Source organism: Echinops telfairi, unplaced genomic scaffold, assembly GCF_000313985.2.
Source record: "Echinops telfairi isolate 266 unplaced genomic scaffold, ASM31398v2 ScPeMD7_6;HRSCAF=24_0, whole genome shotgun sequence".
Taxonomy (NCBI): domain Eukaryota; kingdom Metazoa; phylum Chordata; class Mammalia; order Afrosoricida; family Tenrecidae; genus Echinops; species Echinops telfairi.
The window spans coordinates 9,383,643-9,393,980 of record NW_022103902.1 but is presented as its reverse complement, the minus strand read 5'-3'; the positions used below and the strand labels follow the sequence as shown (position 1 = coordinate 9,393,980).

At 41.1% G+C, this 10,338-nt stretch overlaps 1 protein-coding gene across 1 annotated transcript in view; it reads right to left on the bottom strand.

The window, feature by feature from the left end:
• LOC101651364 (T-cell receptor-associated transmembrane adapter 1) overlaps positions 1–4,693 on the bottom strand; it is a 59,531-nt gene extending 54,838 nt beyond the window's left edge. The window contains exon 1 of the mRNA XM_004706465.1: positions 4,600–4,693. Within this exon, the coding sequence (XP_004706522.1) occupies positions 4,600–4,693 (94 nt within the window). The remainder of the gene's footprint in view (positions 1–4,599) is intronic.
• Between the last annotated feature and the right edge of the window lie 5,645 nt (positions 4,694–10,338).

Genomic DNA, 10,338 nt, shown 5'->3' with positions numbered 1-10,338 from the left:
CGATAGAGTGAAGCCGCGGAAGTCGAAGCGCGAAGTGGCGAGGTATATGAGAGGACTTGCCTGCCGCCATCCACTGATCACAGAGACATTTAAACATGTTTTGTTTGGAATAAGCCTGTGCATGTGTAGACTGGAACCCTGGCAGAAATGTTTTTCACTTACCTTCACATCTATTACCTTTGCCAATGTAGAAGTGACAAATAATTTCTTGGGCATCTCATAATCTTTTAAAATTAAAACTGCATAACTCAAATATTTAGCAGTTTACTTTTAAATGCCAAAGTTTCAAATAAACTATAAAACTCGGGCAGAGGAAGGAGTCAAGAAGTTAAGGTGCAGCCCTTCAGAACTGTCCCGAGTGGAGAAAAGAGAATCATGAGGTTGAAAGAAGAGCAGACAAGAAAATAAAAGGGGGGAAAGGATAAGGGGAGAAAGGGAAAGAGAGAAGAGGCCAAGTCTTTACAGTCCCAAGTAGATGTAGAAAGCCAGTTGGGTCAATTCTGACTCATAGTGACCCTATAAGACAAAATAGAACTGCCCCCAGGGGCTTCTGAGACTTTAAATCTTTAAGGGAGCAGTCAGCATCTTCTTCCTCCCACGGAGTGACTGGTGGTTTTGAACCACTGACTTTGAGGTTAGCAGCTCCCTACACCGTCTGGGTTTCCTCTAGAGCCAAGATCTAATTTCACCTCGAAGTTTAGTTTGCTTGAAAATGATTTATCCAGCCCTGGAAAAGTAACACGAGGCTGAGCTATATGCAATGCTCCTGTTCTCTGCTTTTCTAGAGCCTCCCCATCCCTTACAGTTTGCAGCAATTAGATGTGGCCCTAAAGCCTGACACTAGACAATAAAATCCAAATAAATGTCAGCCGCAGGGTTTCTGCAAATTGTTTTGGTGTCCCTTTAAACGCTGATGGTTTCTTACTTCTTCCTAATTCTTTCTGCTCAGTGGAACACAGCTGCGGTCCTTGTAGTTGCCTCCGTTACTTTGCAATCAGCAGGGAAAGGTCAAGAGAATGGCTATGTGTTTGTTCTGACGTTGCTGAGCCACTGAAAGAGCCGTACATCTACCTCCGGGTTTCTTACTCTTTAGGGAAAATAAGTCTTGTGTGTTTAAGGAGCTCTCCTTTGGATTGTCTGTTATTTTCATCCAGGCACAATCAAAATGGATACTTGAGTTATAAGATGGAATAATGAACAATTGAGAATTTTATTAAAATGTATTGACATATACAGGGTGTATACATAAGTGCATGTATATGTATGTGTATGTGTGTTGAACAAATGGGTGTGTTTTGTTTACAATGAGTTTGAAAACACCGAATGTTATACTCTTGTATAGGGGTTTCCCACCCCACTGCTTTACTCGCCCTAACCCCTGCCTCAAAGATACAGCAAGCTGTTGCCATTAACCCCATAACTAGAAAACTCGGCATTGTTCCTACAACGTTTGCATTGATAATGTTAACGACTAGCATTAAAACATTCTTCCATAAATAAGCCTACTTAAACAAAATTTATGCATCAGGAGCAAGTACTTTGCAACATTTGGCAATGAATCACCTATTAAATGTGACCTATTAATATGGAATGGATTGGGAAACATTATTTGCTTGTGTTCTAATCTACATTGCAGTTTATTAACTTTTTCCTTATTTCTTTTCTTTCTTTCCTTCTTTTTGCAGCAGCTGTATTTCTAAAAGCATTCCGTTGACATTGAATTAAGCCAAGCAAAAAACCATGGTCTCCCTTTTCTTATGCCTATGAATAGCTTCCTCGAGTGAACAAGTTTGCTCTGAAATATGTACATGTGGAGCCGTGTTTAGAGTGTGGTCACAACACAACCGAGAAATGTGTGTAACAACACATTGTCAGCGCTGTTGGTTGGTCGAAGTTGACATCCTGTGTCTGTCTGCACCAGCTGTTTTTATCTGCCTACAATCAGTCTGCTTGCACTGCTCTGCCCCCGTGCTCAGTGATTGTGTAGAGTGCAGACGGAGACAGCCCCTTCTCATTTGACGTGGGACAAGATGATCACGGCCAGTTTTGACAAAGTGCTATGTTGCCCTTGATCGCATCGTTTCATAACCTGGGCTCTATTATGTTCCGCGGCCTTTGGTTTCCTCTTCAAAGTGATCCTTTAAGCAGGGCTCTTGAGAATGACTGGGTTTTATGTTTATTGCTGTCCTTTACCTGCTTCGGCAATAGTGTTTTTGGCAGTTATTTGCTTAGACGGTCTTCTTCTGAGGGAGGAGACACTTTTGGTTTGACACAGGATGTCTCCTAGACATGTCAATCTAAAATTTTCTGAAACTGAACTTTTGATTTCTTCCCTGTCTACCATACTAGAAGAGCAGCTCTATCGCCCAGGTCTTCAAGCCAGAAATCCAGGCCTCCTCTTTTTGACACCTTGAGATATGTCTCATCACCCCCCACGCAAATCATCGCCAGGTCCTGCTTCAAACGATCCATTAATCCAGCCACACTACCATTCTGCTGTGCTGTGCTAGGCCAAGCCTCATCACTTTGTGCCCAGACCACTGCAACCAGCATACCCACTTTCAACTATGTGGGTTTTATGATAGCGTTCCCCCCCACAATAGCCAGGCTAGTATTTTCAAAATCAGCTATATCCAATCATGCCTTTACCATGACTATGAATTTTCTAAAGCCAAAGAGATGGCTTTCTGAGATTTTCCCAGCCCACCGCTTTACTCGCCCTAACCCCTGCCTCAAAGATACAGCAAGCTTGTTGCCATTAACCCCATAACTAGAAAACTCAGCATTGGTCCTACAAGTCCCAGGGAAGCTACTCTGCAGAAAAACATGAAGTGTATTTAGAGGCACGTGGTGAGAACAATCAATAAGGAGGAGCAAAGTGGCTAGTGTTCCTCTGTGAACCTAGCTTTGTAGGAAGAAGAAGGGAGAAACTTCTAATGGTGTCACAGAGGTTACTTGCTTGGCTGTGAAATGGAATAGCTGTAGTTCAAACCCACTAGCCGCTCTGTGGGAGGAAAAGGTGGTCGTCTGTGTCCGTGAAGACAAGCACTTTGGAAAGTCTGCCCTGTATGGTTGCCGTGAGGTAGAACAGCCTCCATGGTAACAGGTTTGGTTTATGGGTATCGTGTTGTAGTGCCTAGTAACTTCTGGAGTGAGATAAAATGTGATCTGAGCGCTAAGGAAGGTGCTCATAAAAAATTAGAAAAAGGACAAAGTGTAATCCCCTACCTGTGTGTGTGTTCATGAACCTATATGTCTTCATCTACCACTGAAAATTACTTACTGTTAATTTGGTCCAGGGTTATAGTTTGCACCACCTTATTTGTCTTTGTAGAACACAGGGTGCCCAACCCAAAGACGTTCACATCCTATTCTCTTAAATAATTGCTCAGGTCCGCAGTCGATGTGCTTTGACAGAAGAGACTTTTCCAATAGTTTTGTCTGCAGTGAATGTAACCAAGCACGTGTGTTGATTTTACTGGAGTAAAGAAATGTCCCTTGCTGTTAAACCAACATCTGAGCGATGCAATCAGTTTGGGAAACTTTGGCTCACTGTATATGTGTTTGAATTTGCAAAAGGGGTGTTGAGAGATAATAAAAACTTTTAATATTACAAGATAAAGGTACCCGATAAGTGATATCTTGTTTGGAAATTGTAAATGATGCGTTTCATCGTTTTCAGTTTTACCACAAGCTGTAACATGGACTTCCTGTGAGAGACCACCACCCTGCCCTTAACCCTCCTCCCATCACTGTGAAGCATGAATGGCTTAATTTTACAGAACGCTCTACAGAATTAGCACAATTTTTCAAATAGTTTTTTCACAAGTATATTTTTAGCAGAAAAAAAGTGGAGCTCTGTTATGCATTCAGTTAGTATTGATACAATTCTGGTTTAAGTGTTTAACACACATTGACAGCAAAACTTTTGATTAAACCTGTTCTCACGCTCTGGAAAAATTAATCATTTAAAAGATGATATTGCCTCTTTTCATTTTCACATTTGAGAATGTGCCCTTGCTATATTAATAATTATTTACACATCTTTCTCTAATTGTCATAGTCTTCTATCAGTGAGGACTTTGTATTGGAAATTACATGCAAACAATGATTACATAAAAAGCTAAAAATGATCAGTATTGTCCTACTTTAATAAAAACAAAAGTGTTTGATTGGGAACAGTCACACCATTGTGATTTGTCTCAGAGATCTGGGTCTTCAATTGATATCAATGCTGTTGTGGTTGTTACTGTTGTTGTTGTTGTTGTTGTTAGGTGCCATTAAGTCAGATCTGACCCATAGCAACACTCTGCACAATAGAACCAAACACTGCACGGTCCTGTGCCATCCTCACAATTGTTGCTGTGCCTAGCCCATTGTGGCAGCCACTGTGCCAATCCATCTTGTCGAGGGGCTTCCTCTTTTTGGCCAACCCTCCACTTTACCAAGCATGACGCCCTTCTTTATCGAGGGACTAGTCTCTCCCAACAACCCGTCCAAAGTGTGCAAGACAAAATCATGTCATCCTTGCCTATGAAGAACACTCTGGCCTACTTCTTCCAATCCAGATCCGTTTGTCCATTCAGTATTTCACAGCACTTTCTACATTCTTCTCCAGCACCGCAATTCCAAGGCAGCCTTCCTTGTTCAGTGCCCGCTTTTCACACGCCAACGGTGCGATGGAGAACGCCATGGCTTCGGTCAGGCACAGCTTAGCCCCCAAAGAAACATCCTTGCTCCTTGTGGATCCAAGTAAGAAAAAGTTCTTGACAACTTCCACCTTTACTCCATTTATCATGATGCTACCTATGGGTCCAGTTGTAAAGATTTTTACCTTCCTTACATTGAATTGTAATCCATACTGAGCGCTACAATCCTTGATCTTTATCAGCAAGTGCTTTAATTTCTCCTCACATTCCGCAAGAAAAGTGGTGTCATCTGCATATGACAGGTTGTTAATAAGCCTTCCTCCCATCCTGATGCCACACTCTTCTTCTTCTAGGGCAGCTTGGCGGATGATTGGCTCAGCATACAGATTGAACAAGTATGGTGAGAGGATACAATCCTGACATACATATTTCCTGATTTGAAGTCATGCAATATTGCCTTGTTCTGTTTGCAAAACTACGTCATGATCCATGTCCAAGTTCTGAATGAGTTCTGGATTCTCATTCTTCTCAAGGTTACCCAGTTATTATGGTCCACACATCCAATTGCCTTTGCATAGCAATGAAACACAAGGAAGCATCTTTCTAGTATTCTCTGCGTTGAGCTAACATCCATCTGACATCAGCAATGTCCTCTTCTGAATCTGCCTGAACTTGTGGAAATTTCCTGTCGATGTGCTGCTATAACCATTGTTAGGTGATCCTAAGTAAAATTATACGTATGGGCTTTATCAATGGTACCATTCTATGTGTAGTTGGAGCGTTCTGTGGGGTCACCTTTCTTTGGAATGCGTACAAAAACGGATCCTTTCTAGTCTGGTGGCCTGGTCTTCCAAATTTCTTAGAATAGACAAGTGAATGCTTCCAGTTGCTTCTTAGCATCCTGAAACTTTTCAATGGGTATTCTGTCAATTCCTGGAGCCTTGTTTTTGACTAATGCTTTCAGTGCAGCTTGAACTTCTTCCTTCAGCACCACTGGTTTTTAATCAAATGTTACCGCCTCAAATGGTGGACTGTCGAGTACTTCTTTCTGGTACAGTGACTCTGTATTCTTCCCACCTGCTCTTGATACTTCCTGCATCATTCAATATTTTGCCGATAGAATCTTTCAAAATTGCAATTAGAGGCTTGCATTTTTGTTGTTCTAAGTCTAGGTCCTCGCACGTTTCACTGGGCACACCATCACAGCAATGGTGAGGGTGGCACAGGGCCGGGCACGGGTTCCCTCTCCTATGCACAGGGTGGCTCTGAGTCGGAACGCACTCACTGACACTCAACAACAACTCTTCCAGGAACTCTGCGGTGAGTTTGAAGAATGTGGATGTCATTTTTTCCAAAAGAAAAGTGAGAAACTAGTTTTATTAAGATAAAGAAATGCAAATATTTTTAATTAGAAAATAATACTATTAGTTCAGTAACAACTTTATCATTTGAGAAGAAATGAATACCTCCTTTTTTCCCCTTATAGGTGAAAAACACAAACTTATTGTTCAGCAAAACACTACAAGGCAAGGGTCCAACCTATTTTGTGACTCCTACCTACCCATTGTGACCCTTTAGAGCAGGGTACAACTGCATGTGTGGGTTTCAGAGATTATAAATCTTTATGGGAATAGAAAACCTTGTCTTTTCCTGCAGAGTAGCTGCTGGCTTGGAACTGCTGGATTTGCAGTTAGCAGCCCAGTATGTACTAAGATTAATCATCATTTTTTAAAAGTTTGGAGCTTCTAGGAAAGAGTAAATCTGATAGAGGTCCCGGGAGAGGAGCTATTTCCCACCCTTTTCCAAAGTCTAGACTGTGGCCCTCTATAGGGTCACGATGAGTCAGACTCTACTTGATGGCGATGGTTTAGAGTTGCTGTTCTTCAATTGTTTCACTTCAAGTCAGCAGCCTCTCAACTCTCTCTGCGTCTGCCTTCATGTTGCCTTCTCTGTTACAAAGAAGCTTGTGATCACTTGGTTTCTCTCAGTGGACCCACAATCATCTCTCCATTTCAAAACCCTTGGTAGATTCATGCCTGCGATGTCCTTTTTGCCATATAAGCTTCTAAAGTTACAGTTTCCAATGGCTTTCACAGTCGAGATTGGAGAGTCATTTGTTCAGCATGTCACGGTCCTCTAATGGTTGCAGTTTGGTCTGTCACCCCTGAATCTCGCCTCCCTACACAATTTGTCATTCATTCAATCCTGGGACCGTACCCTGGTAGAAAAAGGTACACAGTGCTACCAAAAATAAATAAATAAAGGTGAGGGGTGTAAATCTGATCGAGGTTAGATGTAAAGGGTTTTAAATTGTATTTTATGGACTTCTTAGGATAGAAACCATTTCTTATGCATTGTGATTCTCTAAAATGCCTAAAAGAATTCTATAAGCAGAGGAGGTGCTCAATATTTACTTACTAACAGGATGCAATTAGGGTTAAATGAAATTGGTAAGCCTACAGTGTCCTAAATTATGCCATACTTGATCCACATTTTATGCTTAAATGTTGTGATGCATTTCATTTTGCCATATACTTTCCATAATTTAGCCCTCTTGAAATCTACAATGGATATAAATAGATAAATTAGTATTAATTCTTCATGATAAATAGGCAGATTGTATGGAAGATAGGTTTCTGAATTATTTTTCTTTCAACATTATAAATGGTTATCATTCATCATTTATAGTAATTGAACAAACCAAAGGCGTACTGTGATATTTAAGGAGCAGTTTTCAAAAAACTTCCTATTTTTAAAGTCAAAGGCATTTTATTTCAGACTTTATTTTGCATTTGAGCTTTTCTGCCTTGTTTTTCACTTACATAATTTATTACTCACTTTTTAAAAAAAACAGTAGGAGCCCTGGTGGTGTAGTGGTTATGCATTGGGCTATGACCCACGTGGTTGTCAATTCAAAACAGCTCCTTGGGAGAAAGACGGCTTTCTACTCCCCTTAACAGTTACAGTTTTGGAAACCCACAGGAGGTCCGCTATGAGTCAGCATTGAATCAGTAGCAGTGAGTTTGGAGTTTAATTTTAAAACAAGCTATCCCTCTATTTTTAAATGTTGTTAAAGTTTTTATTGTGATTTGCATGAAAGTGTACAGAGCAAATTGATCTTCCATTCAATAATCCTGACACATTTTAACTCACAGCATTGATTTCAGGACCCTCAATGGGACAGCTCTCTCCCCACTTCTGCCCTGTGTTTCTCGTTCTCAACGGTCTGTTTCTCCCATCCCTTCCTGTCTTCTGAGCTTATTCTGCCTGCTGCCCTTTGACCTAACTTGTTTGGATGTATATTAAAATAATTTTGACACATAGAATTATTGAGAAGATAATACAGAGTTGAACATGCCCCACGTTCAGTTTTCCCTTTAAAATGTACATTTGTCACAATTAATGAACCAATAATGATATATTCTTATTAAAGTCCAGTATGCTTTAGGAAGCGCCTTAGTGGCATAGTGGGTTACATGTTGGGCTGTTAACCTGTGTTAGGACGGGTTGATTAGAGAAACAAATCCACTGACATTCATAAGTGTATGAAAGATCTTTATATCAAGAAGTAATTTTTTTTCAAGAAAACATCTCGTTGTAGTCTAACTCAAGTCTGATACTAGTCTATAAGTCCTTCTTCAGACTCATGGATCCACATGCAATGATACAGAATTCAGGAAAACCACAGGCTGGTGGCTGCAGAGTCATGTTGATCCAATGGCGCAGTTCCTCACAGTGCTCTGGCAGCAGTCAGGGTCAGCAAGCAGGAAGGTGAAGGCAGAGAGAGAAGGGGAGGCTCACAGGACCCACTTTTTGAGAAGGCCACACCCACAGGCAGTGACCTGACTGACAGGCTAAACTCCACCCCTACACTTTTATATTTATCTTCAAATTGAAATGCAATTATGTAACTACCACATAACCTCAAGGTCAGCAGTTCAAAACCACAAGCCACTTCATAGGTGGAAGAGGAAGCTTTCAACTCCTGTAAATAGTTGCAGTCTCCAAAACCCACAGGGGGTGTTCTAGCCCAGTCCTATATGTGAAAATACCCAAGCCATGCTATTTTCAATCACCTGATAGTCTGTGAAAGTTGTATATGGAAAACGGACAACTCAGAAAGAATCGAGGCATTTCAACCATGGTGCTGATGAAGAATATTGAACTTCCCTTGAACTCTCAAAGGAACAAACCACTCTGACTTGGAAGAAGTACAGCCGAGAGGCTCTTAGAGGCAACGACTTTGTCTCACATCGTTGGGACAAGTTTTTAGCAGAGACCTGTTCCTGGAGAAGGACATCATGCTCGAGGGGAATGAAAAAGAGCAAGGCCCTTGAGAATATTGATTGGCATCATCGAGGCTGCAACAACAGTGAGGACAACTCAGGACCAGGCAGTGCTTCATTCTGTCGTGCACAGGATCGCTATGATTGAACAGACTAAGTAGCATCTAACAAAACAGGATAGTTTAGTCAGATGTCCTCAGTTTTATCTGCTGTCCATTTTCTATTGTAAATCATGTTCAGGATGCCACATTCTATTTAGTCACCGGTCCTCTTTGATACCACTTCGTGGAGACAGTTTCTCAACTTTTGGTATTCTTGGCAGTTTTGAAGAATATTGTTTCTGTATTTTATAGAGCATGCCTCCCTTGTGATTTGCTCATTTTTCCTCATGACTAGACATGGGCAATGTGTCTTTGCAGGAGCCCTGGTGATGCAGTGGGTTAAGCTTGCGGCTGCTAACTGAAAGGTCAACAGCTCAAGCCCACTGACCATTTCATGGGAGAAAGGTGAGGCCGCCTATGCCAATAAAACTACATCACTGCAGAAGCTCCAGGGAGTAATTCTACTTTGCCTGATAGGACTGCTCCTTTGTTCTATGGGGTCTACTATGTCACACAAGGTCCTATAAGTTCACTCAGTCCTATAGGATCATTTTTCCTTATTAGGTCTAGTCAGATCAACTTAGTTAAGTCCCTTTGCTTAATTACTTAGTTCAGGTGTACTTGCATAGGGGTTGTTAAGCAATAGCCCTGTGGGAAACAACTTTATCAAACAGAGAATTGTATGCAATGTTTCTTTTGCCTTCACTCTTATTGAATATTCTTATTTCAAATGTTATTTCTCTCCCACTTCCTTCAGTGATGTTCCTTAGTACATTTTCAAGACATGCATAATATTTGTCATGTTCTGCATTCTATACACAGATCCTCAGACAGCTCAAGTTATTTTTCATAATGTATATACATTCAGCCCAAGGAACTACAATAAACTTCATCTGTGAGAAGAGAAGATGGTGAAGCTCAATTTCATCATTCAAAACAAAGCCAAGAACTAACGGTGTAATAGTCTAACAAATTGTCCATACGTAAGTTTGTATTGAAGCTGAAAAAAGAAAACAAGTTCATGACATCCAAAATATAACCTGGAGTATATACCACTTCAATTTAGAGGCCATCTAAAGAATAGATTTGATGTATGGAACACAAATAAATGGGGACCAGATCAGTTGCTGGCCCCAATCCCAACTACTACATGGACACCTTCCCCTCCCCCCAGAAGAATTTATTTCAAAGGACAGCATTGAATTTGCAGCTCCAGGAGAGGGACATATCTGATGAGAGCACACGGGAGCAGATGAAGGGGGAGGAGGAGAGAGTGGAGCACATCCTGGCCCACCAGGCCTT